Source organism: Hyperolius riggenbachi, chromosome 8 (genome assembly GCF_040937935.1).
Source record: "Hyperolius riggenbachi isolate aHypRig1 chromosome 8, aHypRig1.pri, whole genome shotgun sequence".
Taxonomy (NCBI): domain Eukaryota; kingdom Metazoa; phylum Chordata; class Amphibia; order Anura; family Hyperoliidae; genus Hyperolius; species Hyperolius riggenbachi.
The window spans coordinates 143,299,961-143,325,618 of NC_090653.1; the positions used below are offsets into that span (position 1 = coordinate 143,299,961).

The 25,658-nt window shown below is 43.1% G+C and overlaps 1 protein-coding gene across 2 annotated transcripts in view; it reads right to left on the reverse strand.

Annotated features, from left to right (window-relative positions):
* Window positions 1-25,658, reverse strand: part of STAG2 (STAG2 cohesin complex component) — a 147,227-nt gene that overhangs the window by 38,610 nt on the left and 82,959 nt on the right. For both annotated transcript variants that reach the window (XM_068251172.1, XM_068251174.1), the window contains exons 6-22: window positions 25,537-25,633; window positions 21,192-21,268; window positions 20,826-21,030; window positions 20,515-20,666; window positions 18,893-18,966; window positions 18,678-18,801; window positions 16,958-17,056; window positions 16,794-16,873; window positions 16,042-16,149; window positions 14,375-14,486; window positions 13,496-13,613; window positions 11,683-11,786; window positions 9,093-9,185; window positions 7,335-7,424; window positions 5,965-6,168; window positions 3,409-3,479; window positions 37-124 (exon numbers count right to left, since the gene is read on the reverse strand). In XM_068251172.1, the coding sequence (XP_068107273.1) occupies window positions 37-124; window positions 3,409-3,479; window positions 5,965-6,168; window positions 7,335-7,424; window positions 9,093-9,185; window positions 11,683-11,786; window positions 13,496-13,613; window positions 14,375-14,486; window positions 16,042-16,149; window positions 16,794-16,873; window positions 16,958-17,056; window positions 18,678-18,801; window positions 18,893-18,966; window positions 20,515-20,666; window positions 20,826-21,030; window positions 21,192-21,268; window positions 25,537-25,633 (1,896 nt within the window). The remainder of the gene's footprint in view (window positions 1-36; window positions 125-3,408; window positions 3,480-5,964; window positions 6,169-7,334; window positions 7,425-9,092; window positions 9,186-11,682; window positions 11,787-13,495; window positions 13,614-14,374; window positions 14,487-16,041; window positions 16,150-16,793; window positions 16,874-16,957; window positions 17,057-18,677; window positions 18,802-18,892; window positions 18,967-20,514; window positions 20,667-20,825; window positions 21,031-21,191; window positions 21,269-25,536; window positions 25,634-25,658) is intronic.

Sequence of the window (25,658 nt, forward strand, 5' to 3'; positions counted from 1 at the left end):
CAACCCAAATCGACTAATCTAATTACAAACACTAACCTGCTCTGGCATATCTCCGTTTTCTATACCGGTCTTCAATAGCTTGTAATTGCTGCTGAATAAATCCCACCTGGAGAGGTCGTGTGCACTGCAAATCAAGACATTCCAAGCCCGGGTTACACTTTCAATATACAAGCTTCATTACGTACAGGCCACATGTGTCTTTATTTTCCAAAAACCTTACAACATTGTATCACTATACAAATTAAGTTATATAATGCTATAGTCCAGGGGTGCCCACACTTTTTCGGCTTGTGAGCTACTTTAAAAATTAGCAAGTCAAAATGATCTACCTATGTACAATTTGAGGAGGACAATTGTATATACAGAATGGAAAATGTATTGCTGTTGGGATCTACCATGAAGTCCTTGAGATCTACCAGTAGAACGCGATCTACCTAATGGGCACCCCTGCTATAGTCTATGCCCTGAAGACAAGCCATTCTCAGATACCAGTATTCATGACACTACCAGAACTTAAGGTGCGTACACACAAACTACTAAATGCAACGACGGGTCCACCGGACCGCCCCGCTGGGCGACAGTATGCGCGTGTGTACGCGCTGTCGGCAGACTGATAAGGCTGTTTCTGAACAATCCACTGAGCCTTATCAGCGGACTGCCTTATCAGTCCGCCGACAGCATGTACACGCGCTACTGTCGGCTAAAAGACCGCCCAGCGGGAGGGTCCGGCGGACCAGTCGTTGCATTTAAAGGGAACCTGAACTGAGTAAATTTAAAATAAACATGATGTAGCTGCAAATTAATATGACCTCACTGTCGTTTCTGACAATGATCCCTTCCAGTTCTGACAATATTTTGTCAGAAATTAAATATACCAGTTGCTGTCAGTTATATATCAGTTGCTGTCAGTTACAACTGAATGTGCAAAGTAATGTCCATGTTTCCCTGTGGCTTAAGTGGGCGATATTACAGTTTAACAGTGCGCTGACCAGGAAGCTGTTATGGGGTAATGGCCATTTTCAAAATTGAGGACAGAGAATTGCATTGATCACAGTAGACAAACAGGACGCGGGAGAGGTATAAGAGATTGATGAGTAGACTCAACAGGAGGTAAGTATGACTTGTTTATGTTTATTTTGACTTTTAATTTTCAGTTCAGGTTCTCTTTAAGTATTCAAAACCAGATATCTGCAAATGATAAGATGCCTTTAGCAGATCACCCAAAAAAAAACCCAGCCAAGTCCACATTCCCTCCCCCATTATTCTGTAAATCAATGTTTACAAGGAGGGAAAAAACTGTGCAGTTCCACCAAACACCAGATGATGGCATCGGAGGCGAACAGAACCCATCTCTGCTTCAGTCACTTGCTAATTAAATTTTCAATCTGTAGTTCCTGACTTCCCTGGTCACTTCTATTGCATTCAGGAACAACTCGCAAGGACAATTCAGCAGTCTATTTCTCTGTTCTCCCTCACAATGAGAAACCATTACTTGTAGCACAGTACAAATCCGCACATAGGAACGTTTCAGATAGTACATTTTTGGTGCTTATCAGGCATCCGAGTACCTGGGTGGTCACATAATGCCACATGCAAAAAAAAATCATGGGCAGCGACGTCGCTCAGACATCGTAATAGTCTTGGGCAGGAATGGTTCCTAAATGCTTTTCAGGCATGCACTTTTTGATTGCCTGTCAGTTTATTCAAGGCTTTAGAGGTGATCGGAAGTAGGCCCTTCCCAAGCACCTCCTCCTACCACCGATTCTCATAGGTGCATAATAGTTATATGAATGCTAGGCTACGACCAACTGCAGATAAAACACTATTGGTGACTAGAAGTTTGTACTGAATTAGCCCTTAGGGCCCATTCACACTATAAATCGCAAAACAGTTTTGCACCGATGATTTCACCACGATTAGCGCAGTAAAATCACTGCTCACACTTTCGTGATTGAGAGCGATCGCGATCAGCACTTTATTAAGCACTGTACCTTGATCACTCCAGAATCGCGGCAAAATGCTGCATGTCACACGTTTGCGATGGGTCACCAGCGATCGGCGCCAATCGCATATACTTTCTTTTTCACAAGCGTGTTAAAAAGCGCCATCGCTTCTGCGATTAGCTGGAATCACCTGCTAATCGCTCAAGTGAGAATGGGCCCTGAGGGCGAATTCACACTACAAGAGCTTTGCGATTTTAAAATCTCTTGGTAATGTTATCCAACATGAGGGATGGGATTTTGTAAGAATCCCCCATAGCATTGCATTAGCAAGAGATTTGAAATCACTAGCATTTACAAATCTCCTGTTTCTGCAGGGCTCGACCTGATCAGAATAGCCTCCCATTGTGGTTTGAGGGAGAATCCTTTGAATAATCTTGCCAGCACCAAAACCTTAATCATAACATTAAATGAAAAGGTCCAAAGAAGAAAAAAATAAAAATAAAAAAAGACACTAGATTGTTAGCATGGGTTCTAGGATGACAGCCCGCCACGCTAATTTATACCCATGCCAGCATGCACATTACTTTTAAAATGTTCTTGAATATGGCAATCACATGACCACTTAAAGTGAATCAAAACTGACCACCCAAAAAAAATAAGTTTCACTTACCTGGGGCTTCTACTAGTCACCTGCAGCCACCCGGTGCTCATGCCGGGACAAACCGATCCTTCAGTCCCCCGCAGCAAGTCAGTTTCATTTTTGCAGACTCGATGGACACTGAACCTGCGCGGCCCTGGCCACGCATGTACTGGATCACGCTCCCACCACTGGTGGAAGGAGGTCTCGGAGGCGGGAGCGTGATTGAGTAAGTGCGTGACCAGGGCCATGCAGGCGCAGTGGCTGACTCGCTGTGGGGGACTGGAGGATTGGTTTGTCCCGGCGTGGGCATAGGGCGGCTGCAGGGAGCTACTAGAAGCCCCAGGTAAACTTTTTGGGGGAGTCAGTTTAGGTTCACTTTAAGGTGAACATTCACAGTAGATGGCCACCAGATTGGACCAACAGAGATCCAGCTCTGATCAGAGGCCCCAGGTGTCCCACACTGAAAACAACCAAAAACATTGTTTATACTGTGTAAACCCAGTGTTGTCCGAAAGTAAACCATTTAGCCACGTTTCACTATGTAGAACATATGGCTTGACTTACAAATCTACCACAAAGGATTTAGTCATTCAGCTGTGCCCATTATAGTAAATGTCCAAATACTTCAGAACCATTCCCAGCTATGACATGTAAACAAGGAAGCGGATTGTGGAGAGAAAGGCAAATCTGTCACTCTTCACAGATATCTTGTAGCTTGATTTTTTTTTTGTTTGCTTCATGATAGTAGCTGAACATACATGAATTTGGTAATATGATGGCGTGTGCGTGTTTGCGTGTGTATACATAGAGAAAGGCATTTCTTACTTGTGGAAAGCAGTGATTCTCTTTAACGTTGACAGCACTTGGTATGCGTCATCTTCATCTGGCTCCTCTTCCTGGAATTCATCAACAGAGTAAAAAAACACAGTGTAAGAATTACAACAGTATTTATAGTAAGAATATCTAAGAGGACTTCCCCAACCTAAATATCAGCAACTATTTATATTACTCTAATGTAGCGATCAGCATTTACACCATTCAGCTAAATACACTAAATCGTAGGTTCCAAACACATGGTACACATACCCCAGGGGGTACTTGAACCGGTCATAGTCAATCTATTATAGTAAGTTTTGAGATTAAAAACATAAACTTTATATAAATGAACCTGAATAAGTATTCGTTAATTAAAACACTAAGAAATATTTGAAAAGTATGTATACCCAATTATGAAGTACTTCTAAGCAATAAGTATGCAAACAGGGGTACTTGAAATTATGTTACTCACAACAGGGGGTTAATGGCCAACACAGTCATCAATAAAGGGGTACATGTTGTAATAATGCTGAGAACTATTGCACTAGATAACACTCAGCTGAAGCAGCAGTCAAGGACCATCCAGGAGTCACGCCCCGCCCTCCGAAATCACTTAGGCAGGGAACACACTAAGCAGAAAGGCTAGTGTTGCGGAAAACACAGCGTTTTGCATGTAATGATGGTCAATGACATTTGCGTTTTTAAAAGCCCTGGTTTTGTTGCATATTTTTCAAAAACGCACATAATGAAAGTCAATGGTGACGCAATGTAACGCGTTTTGTATGCATTTTGATGCATTTTTCAAACAGAAACCCGTTTTCTGATGTATTTCCACTTTCAGTTGACTTCTGAGTGATTTGCATAAAACGCAATACAAACATGCATGCAAAACAAATATGCGTTTTGTATATGCGAACCCCAAATACAAACCGCACGCAAAACACCACATGTGCGGGAAGAATGCAAAACGCAAACACAATACAAATGCACAAACGCATATGCATAAAAACAAGAGGTTTCCCGCCCTGCTAAGTGTGCACCCAGCCTCAAAGATGCGGCATGCTGGATTTTATTAATGCCTGACCAATCCCCCAAGCACATTGTTCTCCTGCTCACCATGCCAGCTAAAAACTGCAAGCCCATTGTCCCTTCTTTTGCCTCTAGCAGATGCGTCACTAGCCAATAGGCCAGCAATACATCTGTACAGCACTAGACGCTGAACTGTCACCTAAAGGATCGAGACCCATTCCATGTATGCAACAGTAACAGAGCAAGTGTACCCAGTTTTGATGATCACTGACATGCAAAAACAAATTGATTTATTTAGGACAACATTATCTGAAAGTAGAACGACCAATACTGCTGATAAATAACTATGCAGCAGGGGATATTCTCATTTCTCCACTACAATGTAAGCAGCTTGTTCTGCTCTATGCAGAGGGAAGGTGGAACGATGCACAGCAAACATGTGAGCGGCATTGCGCAACAGTCAACAATGCTGCCCTTTTGGTAACAGTCACTCATCAATGCTATTGTCCGGCACCTGTACACATTGCTTACGTCTCGGCCAGGGTGATCCCAAATCAAGCAATCGTTTCAGGCGAGGATTATCTATCTAGCGCATGTCTGAGGCTTTAGTCCAGGGGTCAGGAACCTTTTTGGCTGAGAGAGCCATAAACGCCACATATTTTAAAATGTAATTCTGTGAGAGCCATATAATATGTTCCAAACTGGGACAGTAGGACTCACGTCCCTGTTGCCATGGTGATGAGTATACAGTTGATCCACCGGGCAGCGGAAGTGTCACACGTCTTCAGCTTCTCTTGGGTTTCAGCAACATCAGCAATTTCCCCGATAGCCAGACAGGAGAAATACTGACTAACAGCTTGTACAATTAGCTAGCTGACTTGGGGGTTGATTCACTATGTAGGACGAGATCTCTGCACTTTGGCCCAATAGGCTGCCTGTCAAGTGACAGGCAGCCTATTGAGCCAATCAAAGTGCGGGGATCTCGCTCTACAAAGTCACTGCACCTGACAGGGTCCAGAGTGGGACAACTGGAGCAGCTGTTCATTTTGGGGTAGTGTGAGTAAGTTAGTAGTGAATGCTACAGCAGTAGAGTGCACTACTCTGAAAATGTTACTCCTGCTGCCACATTAAGCTGTGCTGCTTGCCAGTGTAGCTTAGTGAATCAACCCCTACTGATTTGTATGTGAGCCAGATGTAGCCATCAAAAGAGCCACATCTGGCTCCCGAGCCATAGGTTCCCTACCCCTGCTTTAGTCTCTAACAAAAGGCAGCAGGTATTTTTGTAATGTGGAAAATAATAAAACCGCTGTTAAGTTTTAAGGCAGTCTCTCACTTCTGTTGCAGGTAGTCCCTGGCCTCATATTAGAGCCATATTAGCATTCTAGGTGTCAGCTACCACATACATGAAATGTATTGAAGTAAAAAACAGGAACATGCACATATTTCTAAGCCGTTTTTGTGCCATCTGAGACTATAAACGAAAACTAGTAAACTGAATGGGAAATATGATAAATTCAGAAAAAAAGTCCCACAAACCTCTTGCAGAAAGTCTTCAAGGAGGCGATTAAATTTATCTGCCAGTTCATCAATTAACTGACTCTTTGCAATATCCACCCTGTTAAAGATTGTGAACTCTTCATTGCTAAGTGCATGATAGGTTTTAGAACAGGCTTCCAAGACGTCTGTGTCCGTATGTTTTTCTACAATGTTGCGTATTTGTCGTAACAAGGCCTCTAAATGCTACAAAAAATAAATAAATCACATTTTAGGAAAACTGAAACAAAGCAGAAGCAAACATCAAGCTATTACAGATTATTACTGAGGAAACTCCAGGTCTGATATTTACCCAGTGGAGGGAAGAGACTGGATAGAATAACGTCCCCATTCTGTCATCTCCAGTTGTGGCTATTCCACAAGGGCTCGTTTCCACTAGTGCGGTGCGAATCGCTGGGATTCCACCGCTGACGAAATCGCATGCGGATGCGATTCCGCGTTCGTTTTTGCCGCGATTTCGCATAGGCAGGGTATATGGGAATTTAACCATGTCACTGCCTGGTTCAATTTACATAAGTTTTCATGCGAAATCGCGGCAAAAAATGCATGTGCGTTTTCCCTATCAATTAATAGCCTGCGAATCGCCTGCATTCCTCACGCAGGCGAATTCTGCAGGCTCTACCGTGCAGAAAAATCCTGCACAGAAAAACGCTGGAAAAAACTGACAAGTAGAAACAGGGCTATCCACTTGTATTGGCTGTGCGAATCCGCATGCAGACAACGCATGCGGATTCGCACTAGTGGAAACGGGCCCTAACTCTTCAGAAGTTCTCGGGCAAGCTTCTAAAGTATTCGAGTCCCCAAGTAGTTCCAAGAAGGAGCACATCCATACCCCGCAATTCAGAAGATTGCCCGAGGAATTCTGAACAGGTCAAACAGCTACACTGGTGACGTGCTGGACCGGTTGGATGGTCAGAGAAAGTTCTGTTTCAAACCTGAAGTGAGTTTCCCCCACTTCAGATTACCTAAAATGATTATTAGATTTAAAAAAAAAAAAATACCAGTGCTGAAGCTGCGGCGTGTCATCCAATTTTACCTGTTTTTAATGAAATTTCGATCAATAGTTGATTGAATGACTAGGGAGGCAATTACTTTTTCAGATGGCCATTTGGTGACATGGATATGAGTGGGGTTTTTTCATTCAATAAATGAACTAAGCACAAATCCAAGGTTCAGTACAGATTTCATTGTACGACACGCAACATCCTCTTTGCCGCCGCCCCCCCCCTTCTTTTCCCAAAATGAAGCAGCACAAGATGGATAATTTGTAAAGGCTGTATATCACTAACCAAAAATATAGCACAACACTCAAGCATTTGCTCAGACATGACGGATATTACAGATGGTTTTACCTTTTCTAAACGCCCTGTTGTGTAAATTTCCAAATCAAAATACTGTGGAAGCTGCAGAAGATTCGTCAATTTTTCAGCATCTACGGAATACTATTTAAAGAAAAGACAAGAATGTACTCAGTATTTCCTTGTACAATGTATATCAATTTATGAAATACGATAGGACAGGAATATACAATATAAAAATTGTGCATGTGAAAAGGAAGACTCTACTACAAACTACACAAGAAAAGTGGTCAAACTGCATATTTCATTGGACATAAATAATCACTGACAGGAAGTCCATAAAGTGTAAATCCAGTGCAGAGGATCCCCCAAGAAGAAACAATTCCTGTTAGCCCCACTGTGTAGCTGTAACACTCCTACTTCCCACTACTGTGGCTGCAGGACATGTTAACCCTTTCCAATCCTGTGTCAGACCATGTCTGACACTGGCCTTTTCCTCTATCAGTCCAATGTCGGACACAGTCCAACATAGGAAAAGTGGCTGCTGCTAGATGGCGCTGTTGTCGATAAAATCACACAGGGTCAACCTCTCCAGATCAAAGTGTGGGTCTAAGTCAGACAATGATCACCACCGACCCCATCCACCACAGCGCCACGTAATATAATTACGTGGCGCATTTGGTCTTGCTGTATCGGTGCCACTGATGGACCTGGTCCGGCACAGCATCCCCTTACGTGGATCAAAGTGTCAGACAAACTAATACCCCCCACAGTACACAACGCTGAGTAATTACAGAAAAACACTTGCACATGTGCAAAGGGTGGAACTACAGGAGTACAAGGGGTGTAGCATCCCTGATGCCTGGTCACCTACATGCTCTAGTGCAAGGAGTGTTTAATGCATTTGCTCGTCCGGAAAAACTGAGCAGGTCAGGACTGCAAATAGAAGCAGATCCTTTTTTAACATTAGAGCAATCGAACGGATTGGTTAGCACACCAGCTTCTCAAAGAGCTAAAGCGTATCTTTTTAATTCTTCAATTCATGTCACAGCACGTGTTGACAATTGTCTCAGAACAAGTGCCTCTGAACAGTGCAGACATGCACGGTTATGGCTGCATTTTTCTGAGGCAGGGGACCATATGCAGCCCCAAAAACAATTGTCTACACATGGTGCTGTGACGTATGAATTGAAGAATAAAAAAAATACGCTTTAGCTCTTTAAAAAGCTGGTGTGCTAACCAATCCTTTCGATTGCTTGATTGACAAGGGATGTTGCTTTGCATCTGTGGTTATGCACTGCATCGATTGCTTGATTGACAAGGGATGTTGCTTTGCATCTGTAGTTATGCACCGCACCTCTATTTAACATTAGGACCTGCTTCCTGCCCTGCAAAAAATGTACCGAACGGTTTTCTTTTAACAAGTTGGAAAAGAGCTTTGGCCCAATACACTTTACTTTCAGCTGTGTAGACCAGCCTCAATGACAAGTCAAGCTGCATGGAGGGACTAATTCATTAGACATTACAATTTGTGTTTGCGGCCTCCTCAAGAGGTCTAAAACGTGTACTTACTGCAGTAACTGATTAACAAAAGTATGCATCAAACCTGTCACGTTATCAGAATCTATGGACCTTACAGCAGAGATAGAGTAGCATTCAGTAAACTTCTTCAGCATTGCCACCAAACATTAATGCTTCAAAAGAACATCTAGCAATGAGGAAAAAGCTAGCCAAGAGCAACAATTCTACGTTAGTAGTTACAATTGATCTATAAAGATGCACAAAACCCATTTTTCAGAGTCGGGAACATACTTTTGCTAACAGCTGAGGAAGAGATACTGCAAAGAGTTCCGTAATTCGTGTTTTGTCATCCAGCTGGCTCTTCTTTTCTTTTGCTGTTAATACCTAACAAAACAAAAAGGCAAAAAAAGAAGTTACTCAAGTCATATTTCCTCTAATTGTGATTAATTGTACTACACAAATGACAGGACACAGTTTAAATCAGGGCTGTGGAGTCGGTCCAAAAATCCACCGACTCCGACTCCTCAGTTTAGGATTCCACCGACTCCAACTCCTCTAATTTGCATATTATAATTTTGTTGATTAAAAGTATGTAACATGAAATTCGTCTCTTAACTGCCAACGCTTAGGAATTTTACAAGACAACTGAAGTGAGAAGGATATGTAGACTACTATATTTATTCCCTTTAGGCTGCTTACACACCAAGACGTTACAGGCGCACGTTAGTGCGCCTGTAACGCTCCCCCAACGCACAGCAATGTAACACAAGTAGGCTGTTCACACAGCCCACGTTGCGTTACATGTAATGCTGCACGTTCGGTGCAAAGTGCAGCATGCTACGGCGTTGGAGCGGCTATAGCCGCGTTAGACTGTTTGCACATGCGCAGTGGGGGGCGGAGAGGAGGCGGGGAGAGCCAGCTACAGTAGCCGCGCACATGGCTACTTAATATTCACTGCACTGGCGGCAGCTGATTGGCCGGCGGGACCACGTGATGCGGAGTGTCTCGCTCCGCATCACGTGGTCCCGCTGGCCAATCAGCGCCACTCTGGGAGACATTATAGGAATCGAGCCGCCGAACGCGGCTCACTCTACCGTCGGCTTTTGCAGCACCATACGTTGTGTTAGGTGCACGTTATGCGACCTTAACGTGGCACCTAACACAACGTCTTGGTGTGCAAGAAGCCTTAGACTAAAACTAGTCCTTGGTAAGAGTACTTGTAAAAGGTACAAACCGGAACAAAGAACATCTATCAGTCCCTAGGCAATGTAAGTGTGGGTACATGTAAGAATGATGTGCAGGTACTCTGCAGGGGAATGAGGAGATTCTTCCTCTATTACACATTCTTCATGCACAATCTGAACAAGGTTTATGGGTGACAGACAACATGTCTGTGTTCAATGTGCACAGCATTCTCAGTGGATTCCCTGCAGCTCTGTGGGGAGTGCATATGTAGAGTATAGTACTACTGTGTAACAAAGTAAACCCGAGACAGATGAAATTAAAGTTTTATACAGACCTGGGGCTTCCTCCAGCCGCCTTCAGGATAATCAGTCCCTCGTTGTCCTCCTCCACCCCCTGGATCTTCTGCTATGAGTCCAGGTACTTGAGCCAGTCGGGCGTAGTGCGCATGCACACACTCCGCCGCCAGGACACTACACCTACACCTGTGCAGCACTATTGCGCAGGTGCAGAATGTTCCTGGCTGTGGGAGCGGCATGCGGCTGGACAGCGCTGACTGGCTGAATTACCAGGACTCATAGCAGAAGATCCGGGTGGTGGAGGACAGCGAGGGACTGAAGGGGGCTGGAGGAAGCCCCAGGTATGTATAAAACTTTACTTTTCACCTGTCTCAGGTACCCTTTAATTTGTAGTCACCAAACCAAATTTTAACAACATATCAAATTATTTGATTTCATCAGCAAAGGGAGTGCATACATTTGCATAAATCAGCATCAATGCAGAATTATTTCCATCTCATTGACCATCTCTATTAGTGACACAGCTACACATCAGGCTTTATTCTTACAGCATAGATGTTATTTAGTATATATAAGAGATTCCTGTACACATCATATATACAGTCACAATCAGATCTGTATATCTGACCTTAAAAATACGGGGACTGCTTTATTGAAGCAGCACAAGTAACTAATTTTGATTGGTTTATTTCATTTTTGTGGACTAAGCACAGCTATTACTGTATATATACTGTATATATACTGTATATATACATTATTTTAATGACTATTATCTGAGAAATAGAACATTTTATCATATTTTCTATTTTAATTACAGTTACAAATTCATTAGGAGTCGGAGTCGGTGCATTTTTTCCCGACTCCGACTCCAGGCACCCAAAATTGCCCGACTCCACGACTCCGACTCCACAGCCCTGGTTTAAATGTTAAAATAAATATGAAGTATAATTCCCATTCCAGGAAACATAGTGTCAGCCACAAGGGGGGGGGGGGGGGGGGGGAAATCAGATTCCTGACCCCCCCTTACTACACCATCAAGAAGACATGGCCTTCTACTGGAAGGTTGAGCAGCAGGCGAAGCCACAGACTCTTCAACTGGGAACGGCAGAATGGACTTGATTAGGTCGGGCCCCACTAGCTCAAAAGGGTATTGGGGGAGGACATGGGGTATTTTACTTGTAATAAAACCTTGCAGACCTTTTTCAGAATTGCTACTAATCTATATTCTTTGCAGGGGGTGGGAGATGTGAAGTGCACCTTTTCATTTTTCAAGTAGTCCGCCTTTAATCTTTTCATAAAATTACCAAAGTAGGCAAAACTGTCTAAATCACTGTATTCATCAAAGAAGGAGCTAAGGTTGCTTCGTATAAAATGCAGTTTCATTGGAAATTCAAGCTTACCCTTTTTCCTGTTCCTCTCCCAACAGGAGGATGGCACTCTGCTGCCTGGCGAATAGTACACAGCATTATTTCAATTAGCGCACTCTCCTGACGGTCTGTTAGTGCTACAAAATAAACAAAGAATGGAAGAAAGTGAACTTACACGTTATGTCAAGCAAACTGCTTGTGTGTGAATAGTGGATTGCGGCACAAAAATTATTCATGATGGAAAAATAGCATATGGCACAATCTTAGCGGAAGAAGACTGCTATTGTAACCTACTTCCAAAAATATAAAAGATATTTTTATTGAGAAAGATCAAGGAAGGGGTTGATCTTACAAAAAGACTCCTAGGAGATGGTCTGTAAACAGAAATTTCAAAATAAAGTGCATGCAAGTACATGTAGAGAAATACAACAGAAACAGAGGATTATACTGCTTCACCCCACTCTAGAGACAGAGCTGGACCCAGGGCAGCCCCGGCCAAGAGATACAATTGTAGAAAAGGAAAGTCAGCAGTAAAAAGAGCATGCCACTGACATGTTTCGGACTCCACTTAGTCCTTAGCTACGACTAAGGACTAAGTGGAGTGTTCGAAACATGTCAGCGGTACGCTCTTTGTTAAGATAAGTCCTGAATAAATTAGCTTTCTGAGACATTGAGCGGACTTTCCTTTTCTACTAGAGAAATACAAGTAATAGTCCATCTGTAACACTGACCGAAGAGAATATGCACGACAAACTGAATTTGAATGACAATCTGTCGTGTGTTCATGTGTCTCCTTAGGTTGTTAAAAGATCCAGCATACCAGATCTTCAAGCAACAGCAAGAGCTGTGTGCATAGTGTCCCACCTCACTCTCTATATTGCGTGCTGCCTTGTCTGTTGCAGCAGTATGCATCTCAGCTCTTAGCTGTAGTCCAAATAAACACATCTGTATGAGCTTGAGACCAGAAATGTTGCTCTAGGGATAGAGACCTAATCCCTACAGGCAACAGCTATAGTGCTTGTGTATGCACGTTTAGGTAGAAGCCGCTTCCAACATGATCATCATGGACTGCCATTTCCCTCCTAAAGCCTGAAGACGCTTCATACCTTTTCCTACCTTCTATTCTCCTGTGATGGACAGGAGATGACGACTGACTGTGGACTGGAACTGCACTAGGGCATAGTTGCCGGATCTCTGTATCCAGACAGCCTAGTTAAGTATTTGATGTATTTTTAGGCCCAGTTTGCAAAACAGTGTTAACAGTAAGTGGAAACGTATTAGATCTAGCAGCACATGTTAAATTACTGGTTTACACCTAATGCATTTTTGTGAGGAAAAAAAAAAAAAAAAAAAAAACAACCTAGAAATGACGTTGCTTTTACCAGGACACTCTGCAAGGTTTTTGTATAATCACAACTTTAAACACTACCAAATGGAGTACTAAAGATTAGACAAAAACACTCAGCAAAATAATTAGGTTCCAAGGACACCACTAAGACCACTCTTTGCATGTTTTATTTGTACACTCACAGGAAGCAGTCTGGTATTTAGAAATTGATGAGCAATGTATTCCTAATAGCAGCTAAACAACTATGCAAAGCTGGGAAATAGTGTCAGATAGTCAGCAAGCGATCATGTATAGGTAACACAACATCGCCAACTAGTTTTCTTTGCATTCCGTCCCCAGCACGTGTGAACAACTAGCCTAAATGAAGGTCGCTCCATCTACTTTTGTCAGCCTATCATGCACAAGTACCGCATATAATGGATCCAGAAACTGCGTCTCTAAAATTAAGATTAGAATGATTTCCAATATTATTGTTTTATGTACATTATAAATACTTACGCTCCTCGCCATTTAAAGGATCATCCAAGAGCAAACTGTTCATACACTCCCAGTCCTTCAATAAATCTGTGGCACAGTCCCACATGCTGTCTACAAGGTAAGCAGCATGTTCATGCAACTGGGAAAAAAAAAAGATAAGAGGGAGATTATGAAAGGAAAAACTCACACACAACAGAGTTTAGGTCGTAGCGAAGAAACACACACACCGACACAAAACATTATACAGTTTCATAACATTAGACAAGCCAATATAAAGGAAATGTACTGTGACTTTAACAGCGTTAAACTGAATTAACGCTGAATGCGGCTGCTTATTTCTGCCAGGGCTTAGCTTTTAATTACCGCGCTCGCATGGACCCGCCGCTACCTCATCGCAGCAGGTCCTTCACTCTTCCAATCTCATTGGCTCACACTGATCACAGGGTCAGGAGCCAATGAAATGGTCTCCTGACCGGCTCACAGAGCTCTGGTGTCATAGTGAGGGCAGAGCAAAGGGCCTGCGGCGATGGGCGAGCAGTGTGAATGGCGGGTCCATGGGGCGATTCGCACTCATCCTGCTCCCAGCTGCAGGAACAAGACGGGGAAGCACGCTTGGCCGCACTGTGCTGACTGGCCCCGGTTAGACGCGGGGGAACGGGGCTGCTACCGGAGCATCTATGAGGATTTAGATGCCCAGGTGCAATCTGCACGGAGGGGGTTGGAGGAAGCCCCAGGTATGTGTAAAAATTTTAGTCCCCTTTGTCTCGGTTACAAATCAAATCCTACTGCAGTGGTTCACAGGCTGAATGATAAAATAGCAACAGATAGAAGTAATAACCCTGGATGGCATTTTTAACTGTGAGTTAATAAGAGTACAAAACTGCATGGCAAATACCATACCTCACTCTCCAGAAAGAAGAAGACCAATGTTTTGACAAGATTAGCATTAGGACTAAGCCGCCCTCTCCTTTTGATAATTCCATCATCTTCAGGCTCTCTGCAGCTAAACAATCTACAAAATAAAAATAAACTAAGTTGTATAATCTGTCAGAGACATTTTCAAACTAATATTACTGTTGCTCACATCTTTCTAATATAGCTTAGTACATGCAACAATTAACGTATTAGACGTGGCTAATTAATCACTATTGCTGACCAAATCAGATGACCACGTCATGTCTTTGAAGTTGAGAAGTCATGTGTGGTAAATGCTGGCAAAGAGCAGTCCGTGAAAAAGTAATTGGAATGGTTAAAAAAAAAAACAGTGTCTAGCCACTACGAATTCTCCATAAAAATCCTGCTTTGCCGAAGAGGAAAAAAAAGCTACTAGGTGCTCAAACTGTGTCTACATTTCTTTTTAACGACCCTCAGCTCATCCAGTACCGCCAGGCTGGATATCTCAGCCCCTGGTGGGTAGTTTTTTACAATTTTTTTTGTAAAACGCGCAGCTAGCACTTTGCTAGCTGCGTGTTTTAGTCGATCGCCACCGATCCACCACTACGTGCAGCGAAACCCCCCCCCCCCATAGCACAGCCTGGCCAATCACCGCCAGGCTGCGCTATGGGATGGATCGGGACTCCCCCTGATGGCATGACTTCATTCTGATTGTCGCCATGGCGACAAGGGAAGACCTAACAGGAAATCCCGTTCAGAGCAGGATTTCCTGTTAGGTATGATCGCCAGCGGCGATCAGAGGGGTGGGAGAATCATGTAGCTAGCGTTAGGATAGCTACATGATGGGAAAAAAAATTAGTTGAAAAAAAGCCACCCGCGGCCAAGCGCCGCAAAAAAACCCGCCAGGATGGTTAATCACTACTTTCCACACAAGTCGGGATTGTCAAGGAGATGCAAATAATTCCCAGTTGATGCAGGATTATGCAGATTTAACCCATTTTAAACTGCAAATGTATGCAGTTTAAAATGGGTTAATCAAATTCCACCTTAAAGAGAATCTGTACTCTAATATTCTTACCATAAAAAGCATACCATTCTATTCATTATTTTCTCCTGTGCCCCTCTGTGCTGTTTCTGCCACTCTCTGCTGCAATCCTGGCTTGTAATTAACAGTTTTAGGCAGTGTTTACAAACAAACTAACCAGCTTCTATTAGGCTCAACTAAGCATAGTGTGTGAGTCATTCAGAGTGTGCAGGGGGCCTGCAGAGGGTGTGTATCGCTTCTACCAATCACAAGCAGCCCTGCACATTCCACACAATCAAGCCTTAGCCCTACAAACAGGACAGAGGAAAGATACATTGATTTATTACAGAGACAGTGCAGTTAGGAAAGACTGCAGTAAGCCAGAGCAGATTAGAACAGGCATAGGAACTTATAGGATAGAAGAACTAAGGCTGAAACATTTGTTACAGAGTCTCTTTAACAGGACTCAATTGGTTAATTTTCAACTTTGCTAAATTTGCATAATCTGCATCAAAACTGAACTATTAACATTTCATTGACTATCTCTAGATACAATAAGCATTGCCTGCTGCATACTTTGTGGGCAACATGTGTGTAATAAAAACAAGCTGATTTTTGTTTCTAGGGCATGGTGCAATTCATAACTTACTTTTTGTACAAAAATTCTCCTGCTGCCACCGCTACTGGCCGATGTGCAGAATACACCAGGTGGTAAACATTTTCACAGTCCTCAGCTGTAAGAACTTCATCACTACTTCTACAGAATAAATAGAAAACACTTCATTTACAAGGACAAAAATTACATCAAAAAGACAATCTTTTAAAATATTTAACTAATACATCTGGAATATTAGGAATAGGTGCATTCAGAATTAAGAAACCGCTGCAATATTTGAATTTAATCATTAACCCCTTCAGTACCAGCGGTCTCTGCACCAGAGACCGCTGGTACCAGAAGCTGGAGCCTAACCACGAATCGCCGCACATACCTGCTGCCCACCCGTCGCCTCTGGCCACCCACTCTGCTGTCTCTATGACGACAGAGCCAGTCAGGAGCAGCTTTCATTGGCTCCTGACCATGTGATCAATGGGAGTTGGTCCCATTGATGACAGGGTCAGAAGCCAATGAAATCCTGACCGGCTCACAGAGTTCTGCTGTCAGAGAAGGCAAGGCAAGTGAACTGTGGCAGGCAGAGAGCGACGCGAAACGTGAAAACTACGCCCTGGCAGGAGTAATAGCATCAGGGCATAGATTTCAATCACTGCCTTCCAAAAAAGGTTAATATATATTTGCTTATGCTCTAGTGTCAGTGCTGATTGTGAATTAGAAATGCCTAAAAACAGGATATGCAAAACAAAATAAGGTGAACCGTAAAATGAAATACTTTGATAGAAACTTACTGTAAAACCAGAGTTAGCAGTTTTATGGCCTGCACTGCTACATCATACTCTTTGTCAAGAGTCATGGAAACAATTCTATCCTAAAAAGCAGAAAAGGGTTGCACCATTAGATACACAACAAGACAAGGGACAAAGTCATTTATAAAAACAAAATAAATACTTACTTTAAAACGACTTGTGAAGAGCTCTAATTTAGAGTTTAGTTCTCGGTTGTAATACAGGCCCTGTAAAGCTGTCAGACATTTCAGCCGAACCTCTCCTTGCTAAAAACACAGGTGGAAAAGGAAAATGTATGAAAATACCTTAGCTGGAAAAAGGAGCATGCATAACAAAGGTAAAGGATGTGATTCTAGGTAATAGAACTTAATCTGAAATATCATAAACAGTAGTAAACAACAAGAATACAATTTCAGGCGCCTCATACTAAACTAGCTTATACATGATCATTAAACTATATTAGGGCTCTTTCAAGCTGCAGCATTGCATTTGTAAATATGTACAAGAAAATGTGGCACTTTGTTAAAAATGCAGCATGTAGTTTCAGGTTGTGTTCCTACTAGACAGTAAAACGGTCATTTTGTTTTGTTCGTTTTACTGCATAGCTAAACTGACAATGAACAGCTGCAATTTTATAAATAGGAGCTGTTCACACTTGTCACTCTGCAACAGATCCTTGGGATCCTTTGCGGTAAGCAGGCCGCAGTTTGTGCAGTCTGCGATAAACACCATATAGCCTATGGTGGTAACGCATCTGCTCCAGCAGGACCACCGGAGCGTACACTACACTGCCCACTCCCGCGGGCCGCATGTGATCCGCCGCCAGTGGGAACCGAGTCTGAAAACTAGAATACAACACAGAACATGCAAAACACATAAGGCTCTGTTCTTCACATGTCCACTGCCACTGCAGTGGGTCAAAGAGCATAACATCAGACCCATGCTCTCCTATTGGTCCATTGACATGTTCCTTTTCATTGTGTCTGGCCTCATCTGTTGAGCCGTCTCCACAGTATCAACCCGACCTGTGCAATTTTTTCAGAAGGCAGATGTGTTACCAATCATCTGATTGAATGTCATGGATCTGCTTCTGAGTGCATTTCACATTGCAGAGGACCTCCATTGCAGAGGACCTCCATAACAGTAAAATCTACCCACATATTTCACTTACACAACAGCTGTGACTTTACAGAGTCAACATTTCTGCCATTTTAATTGGTAGCTATAACTAACACATGAGACCGGAATCTTTAAAGCGGAACTGTAAACAGTTATAAAAAAAAAAAGTTTCACTTACCTGGGGCTTCTGCCAGCCCCCTGCAGCCAACCTGTTCCCACGCAGCCACTCACGATGCTCTCGTGCCACGCCGCAGCTTACTTTAACTTTGCGCAGCTCAGGAGAACTGCACCTGCGCGGCCCTAGCCGCGTGCCTCCTCGTTCACGCTCCCGTAGCCGGACGCGTACTGAGCAGTAGAGAATTTCTCATACTGCGCCTGCGCACAGCACGCCTGGCAGCAGGAACGTGTACTAGGATACACGTGGTCAGGGTGCATTGTAGGTCGACTTACAAGTCGACCTCCCTTACTAGTAAAAAAGTGAGCCGTGGCGGGGGAACAGTGGATCGGTCTAGGACTGCAAGGGCACAGGTTGGGTGCAGGGGGCTGGCAGAAGGCACAGGTAAGTGAAACTCTTATTTTTGATCCAGGAGGCAGAGGGTGGTGCTGAGGGAGTCATCAGGGCGGAGGGGGCTGGAGAAAGCCCCAGGTATGTATGAATTTATTTTTAGGTTTCATCTCTGGTACACTTTAAAGAGCAGTAACTGGTGAAAAGGAAGGCATTGGCTAAAAATAGTTCTATAAGAGAGATTGATAGAAAACATTGCTTACCTTATCGTGCATTGTCCAACCAACATATTTTAAATAGCTGTCATTTAAAAATGCGTCACTATACATCTTCATCCAAACCCCAATCTCCTCAATGCATATCGCTCTAATTTCAGCTATGGCATCCCTGGAAAAACACAACAAAAACACAGCTTAACACCCACACTAAATAGACATGGAGCCAGTATATGGTGTTTGTGGCACCCTGTATAACATACCGATATCTATGTACAAAAACTCCTTTGAAAATGGCGTTCATCATATTTTCTATCTCATCCTGGTTCTCTTGCAACTGTTAAGGAAAAAATGATTAATTGCCGTGACTATTTTACAAATCAAGTTATTGCCAATATTCAGGGAAAAAAAGTCAAATGTTGCCAATCTTGACAACTAAAACTGAAAACGAATGGTAAAAGCAAAGTGACATGAACAGTTAACTGAAACATAAAAATGTGGTAACCAAGCAATATTTATAGGCTTTACACAAGACATACCATAATATAGGTTTTCAATGCTACAGATGGCCTCTTTTTGTAAAATTCCAGTTTATATTTGAGTTAGTGCAAAGAGGGCAGCAAAGCAATGATTTGAAATGTAGTAACATAGCTATAGACCTTTCCAGCATGCGTCCAAGCTATATACTGTATTCTCCAATAATGGGAATGCTGGCAAAATCTTTGGTGTAGCAGTCATGGTTGCTGACCTGTACAGAGAGGGCGATTTGGGGGTGATCACTATACTACACTCTCTGCAACTGTTCTGCTGTTTTGGTAGTGGTATTGCGGGCAAAAGCGTGTGTGATCCAGATACTACTGCAAACAAAAAGACCAGCAGGACTACCGGACAACTGGGATGGTTTATAAAGAAATAAAATATGGCAGCCTCCATATTCCTCTCAGTTCAGGCATCCTTTAAGCCCCCAAAAAATTCCAGATTCTGCACCTGGGGCAGTGGCATAATGATGCCATTGCTGTACTACTGTACAGCCTGCGCCACTGGAACAGACGTGTGTAGAAGGAAGCCTGGCTCTAGTGACAGGCTGAACACCAAACTTCCAGGCAGAGGAACAGGTAATGTTTACTGTATTAGATAAAGATGCTATTGGTGGGAGGGATGTGGGGCATGTGCCGGGGCTAGTGTCCACTGAAAGTAGAATACAGCTTTAACAGACCCAGAAACACAATTTCTTTTTTAAAGCGTTTCTATGTGGCAAAGGTTTTATCTCAGAAGTAATCAAAGATGAGAAAGGTGCACACTGTCATGGCAGGACAGGTATACAGCTAGCTCTTATCTATGAGTACCAATCAGGCAGTGGCTATTGGACAAGGTGGGGGTGGGTTGAGCAATGGTGTTTTGAAGGACTTGAAGCTACATGTCCAGTGGATTTCCCTTTTCCCAGTAAGCCAGCACTACTTCCCTTCTCCACAACACAGATTAGAGTGCTTTGTAAAATCACTGAAACAAAGCTCAAATCAATAAAGTAAAAAGTTACTATAAGAGTCCTCAGACACTGTACACACCAAACTATACCCTACATCTTCAGTTCCACTACAACCTTTATGATATCAATTAGTAGACCTAAGCCCGTTAGTATAACAGGCTCTAGGTCTCCCTCCCACCCGTGACCACCGCATCTCAGCGTGCATGCACACGTCCACCCGGCCTTGTCCTCCTCGTGTCCCAACGGCTCTCCATGCTACACATGTGCACTAGAGCAAACGCACAGGGACAGGGGACGCAGAGGCACTTGCCTATTATTATATAGGCTAGTCATAGTAAACCATAAGAATGAAGTATAAACCAGCGCTGTATTACTAACATAACAATTTCTCATACAGACCTCCTTCCTCTTCTGTAGTAAAAGCTCCAGCCTGTCGTTGGCCCTCTTCCCTATCATTTTGTTTCTCTCTGCTTCATATTGCCTTTGTGTATTATCCATGTTGATACTAAGGTTCAGAGCAACATTAACCAAGGCTGTCATTAACTTCATAGCTGCAAGAAAGAATTTCAACGATTAGATAAAGAAAAGAAAAACATTAAGTTAGCATGCAGTGGTTCAGTGCTGCTCTTGTGCTGGACACAAGGACAATGCACATGCTGCCATTCTAGAATCAGAAGCAGCTATCTACAATAAGGTAAACAAATACTAACCTGCTAATGTACTTGTGTGTCGAAATGCTCGAACTTGGGAGTCAGAGAGCCCAGTGAGAAGGGAGATGACTGTGTCCATCATGTATTCATCATATATGATGCTGTACTGGCACTGGCGCACTAAAACACCAATAAACTCACAAAAGCTATATTTAAATTTCTTCCACTGTGGACCAGCCATGGTTAACGGGTAATCTCCACTATCCTGGAAACAAGGAGACAAAAGTGTCATGCACATATTTCATTCCTATTGCAAACAATGATAATATACTGAGGTATAGAATCTATAAGTGCATCACAGTGCAGTAAATACTCTTTTACTGCACCATTTAACTATCAAGAATACCTATGTACATTCCTTCATACCTCATCAAATTCTTCAGTCATCCTTCTAATTATTTCAGAATTCTGCATATGACGGAACATGTCTCCAGTGACAACACCTGTTGTATAGAAATTTAAGGACATTAGAAAGTTAAAGGACGTATAATAATAAAATCTCTTTAAAGGACAAGCGAGGTGTCATGTGACATGAAGAGATAGACATGGGTATGTACAGTGCCAAGCACACAAATAACTAGGCTGTTTTCCTTTTTTTTCTTTCTCTGCCTTAAAGAATTAAAAATTAGGTATGCAATGGCAGTTTCTGTCCGGGTCAGGACCGGACTGGACTGGGTCAGACTATTGCATAGCCCCCACTGATAAGTAATTACAGCCATAAAACACTTTCCTGTCAGTAAATGGCTTCTGAGAGCAGGAAAGAGATAAAAAGGGCCAGTAATTCATAGATTTAAGCTCTAGAATACTTCAATGAAGGTGTCATTGAGCAGAGACAATGAAACAGTAAAAACCTAAAAACTAGATTTAAATATAAAATAAAACTGTGGGATAGCTTAAAAAAAAAAAAAAAAACAGTGATTTTTAGGAGAAGGAGGGTGGATACAATTTTTTTCCTCAACAGCTTATTTTCACCTCAGATGTCATTTAACCTGCCCATCCCATTATGATAATTATTCACCAAAATTAATATATTTCTAGGCCATTTCTAAATAGAAACCACAGTAGCCAACGTTAATGTCTAGACCCAGATTGTACATTGATAACTGTATAATCTCCTTTGGCACTTTATAGTACAAGGCTTAATTCATACTTTCGTCAGTTATGGCAAGCTCCCAAGCCATGAGGCACCATCACCCTACAGCCCCACATTTGACTGTGGGCATGTTATTTTCACCAAGCTGTGTTATGCTTTACGTTTAAAAGCAGCAGGACCCATATCTTCCAAACAGTTCCAGTCTACAGTCCATAGAATACCATCCCTAAATTTTAGGCATAATCAACAAGTCCTTTGTGAAATATTCCACAGGCCTTCAATTGGTTTATCCCATGGACACATGACAATAACTGACCTGAGAGAGGATTGAATTACTTAAGGCCCCTTTTACACCTGCCTGCTGCTTTGCTTCGCATTATGCTTCCCCGCCGCAAATGCTATGCAAGTCTATGGAGACTTGCAAACTTAACACGATGCAACGCGCTGGAAGTATTCAAACAGGCGCATTCCCAGTGCAATGTCTGCTGCATGTTGCCGCATCAACCATGCCCACCTCACATTAGGCAGCAATGCAAGTCAATGGGCGACACAGCACCTGATCTTGGGTGTAAATCCAGCCTCAAAGTTTGTCTATGCTCTTCTGTAAATTTCATTTTCCACGCGTCCTGTGACTTAAGAGAACAATAAAGGAGGGCTCTGCTGGTCCTTATCCAGGTCATATAAATGCTGGAAGAATCTTATAAATTATTTTAACCCTTTGACTGTCTATTCAAATAGTTACAAATTATGCCATTGATTAATAAGCCAGCTCTCCATTTGGTAAGGTGTCCTTGGGCAAGACTCCCTAATGGTCCAGGGTGACCGACTGGGTGCAGCCTCAGTAGCTGCAGCTCTCAAGTGCTTTGAGTCAGTCAGGAGGAAAGAGCTATACAAATGTTAACATTAAAATGGTTATGATTATTTTACAGAACTTCACAGAGAACACGGAACAATTGGCATAACTTATCCTCTCATTTACAGCTTAATCCCATATGGCAGCCCAACAAGTGTAATTAATCAACAGCTGTTCAGTAGCAAACAATGCAATGATATTAGTTATATGCAAAATAACAGCTTTAACTATAAGGCATTTGTCTGTTACCAGATTGTAAGATAAAAATCAGTAGTGTGTCTACACCAGCCAAACTGTGCTCAGACAGAATTATCATTAAATGTTTTTATTTGTGTTTCCTTCCAAGTGTAATCATTGTGTTTTTAATTAAATGTAAGGAAATCTTGAGATGATACTTAAAGTGGATCCAAGATGAACTTTTATTCATTGCATAATTGTGTTCCTCTCCTATAGTTTATTGGGCATTCCTCAAGCCAAATACGTTTTCCGTTTTTGTTTTAATACTCTAATTCCCTATAAACTAAATAAGCCCCACCCACAGTTTTCAGAGCGCCTTGGCAGTAGCAAGGGCTCATGGGAGCTCAGTCTGGGCAGGAGGAGGGGGAGGTATTACTAGCCATATTACTAGCCAAAGATTTCAGAGGCAGAGGAGAGGAGGGAGGATTAGGTTTTTTTCAGTCTGAGTGCTGTTGGTGCAGATAAGCCTGCCTCTGTGTAATGTTTACAAACAACATGGCTGCTGTCATTGTATCACAGAAATAAATAATCATATTCTATTAAAGCAGTATGCAAACAGATTTACTGTTTAAACCTTCTAAACTGTACATAAGATATATAGACAAGTTACTTGTTATAGTTAGTTTTTCATCCTGATCAGCTTTGAAGGATACCTTTGCTCAAAATTATATTATCCTCCGTAGCGTTCTGGACGAGCTGTGCTCGCCCAGAGACGCCGGAGGGTGCCGCTCAGGCCCTTGTGGGCCGATTTGAATATATATTTTTTTTAAAAACACGCAGCAAGCACCTTGCTTGCTGCGTGTTGAGGACGATCGCCGCTGCTCGCCGCCGATGCGCCGCTATCCGCCGCGTAACGAGCAAACCCCCCACGTGCACTGCCTGGCCAATCAGTGCCAGGCAGAGCTGAGGGGTGGATCGGGACTCCCTATGACGTAATTCGATGACGTCATTCCGTTCGTCGCCATGGCGACGGGGGAAGCCCTGACGGAGATCCCGTTCAGAACGGGATCTCCTGACGGCCATCATCGCCAGCGGCGATCGGAAGGGTGGGTGGGATTCGGCTGGGTGGGGGGTATTATGTAGCTAGCGCTAGGCTAGCTACATGATTAAAAAAAATTAAGTTTAAAAAACCATGCGCAGCCGTGCGGCTGCGCATAATCAGAACGCCAGGGAGGTTAAAAACGGGGGAGCAAGCATGTTTGGTTGGCTCTCCTCATGCCCATCGCTCCCTCCATTCTCCTCCGGTACAGCCTACCGACACCCCTGCCAACTTACTTCCTGGTCGGGGTGGTTGCGGCTGAATGCGAAAGCCTGCCCAGAGCACTCCCGGCTGCACGAACAAAGACGGCCGTCACTGGGCGGAGCCTCCACAGTCAGTCACGACCACACCGATCAGGAAGCAAGTTCGGGGAGTTGGTAGGCTGTACCGGAGGAGAACGGGGGAGCAGTGAGCATGAGGAGAGCCCACTAAACATGCCTTTTTAATTAAATATTGAGCTAAGGTATCCTTTTAAACAGCTGGAAAAAAAAAAATCAGTCACTGCATCTTATGGTCTGAATAATACAATTCGGACCGGCATAAAAATGCCCCCCACAAGTGCCTTCTATTCACCGCCAGAGCCACTGAGCGGTTCCATCCATTCCTGGCAGTGGCCATCTACTGCACCAAGCATTGTACGTAGCGTACACATGTACACGCCGTCTCTCCAGTCATCAACCACCGGACAAGAGCAGCCAATCAGGGGGGGTTGCTGCAACTAGACCCGCCAGTCACAGCCACTCTGTTAAAGTGGATCTGACCTCAGAACTGCCTCTCTGCTCTAAAAAATACGCAACAGCATAATAACCTTTAAACAAAAAACATTTCTTTGTTACAACTGATTCATGGGAGCAGACATATTATTAACATCTTGTGCTTTCAAGTGAGCTTATTTACCATCTCTGCGGTAGCATGTGACACTTTGGAGAAATCAAATTACAACTTGTGATTAGACACAAATGAGGGTGAATGAAACCGGCTAAACTCTCTAAATACATAAATGGTGCATTTCTCTATGTTTTCCTTTTGTCCTGTGCAGGAGTTCAGGTCCACTTCAACTGGAGCCGATTGTCTTGCAGGTGGGACCATGGCTCTGTCATTGGGGCCAATTGGCCCCAATGATGGAGCCATGGTCCCGACCATGAGACTATTGGCTCTAGCTACACAGAGTGGCTGTCGCAGCACCCCTCCAATTGATGAAGGTAACAAAGGGGACAGAGGATCATTAGATAGGCAAAGGAGGACAAAGGGGGACAAAAAAGGACTTGGGAGGGACAGACAAGGGACAGAGAGGGACCTAAAAGGTACAAGTGGGACATAATATTCGGGGGGAGAACATCCACAAAATGCCCGTGCATGCACCAGGATTAGTAGATTTTTTCCCTGGTTTTTGTCCTCTAAACCTAGGTGTGTCTTGTGCTCCCAAAACAGTACACTAAGCTTAAGAGAAACAGTAATGATATACAGTATAATAATTTACACAACATACCTTTGCATCCAGAACACTGAATGAAAAAGTTGATAAGGTCAAGAAGTGCAACATCTTTGTTGTGTTTATAAGCTTCTATCCAGTCATCAACAACAGACTATAAAAGAAGAGGGAAAATTATG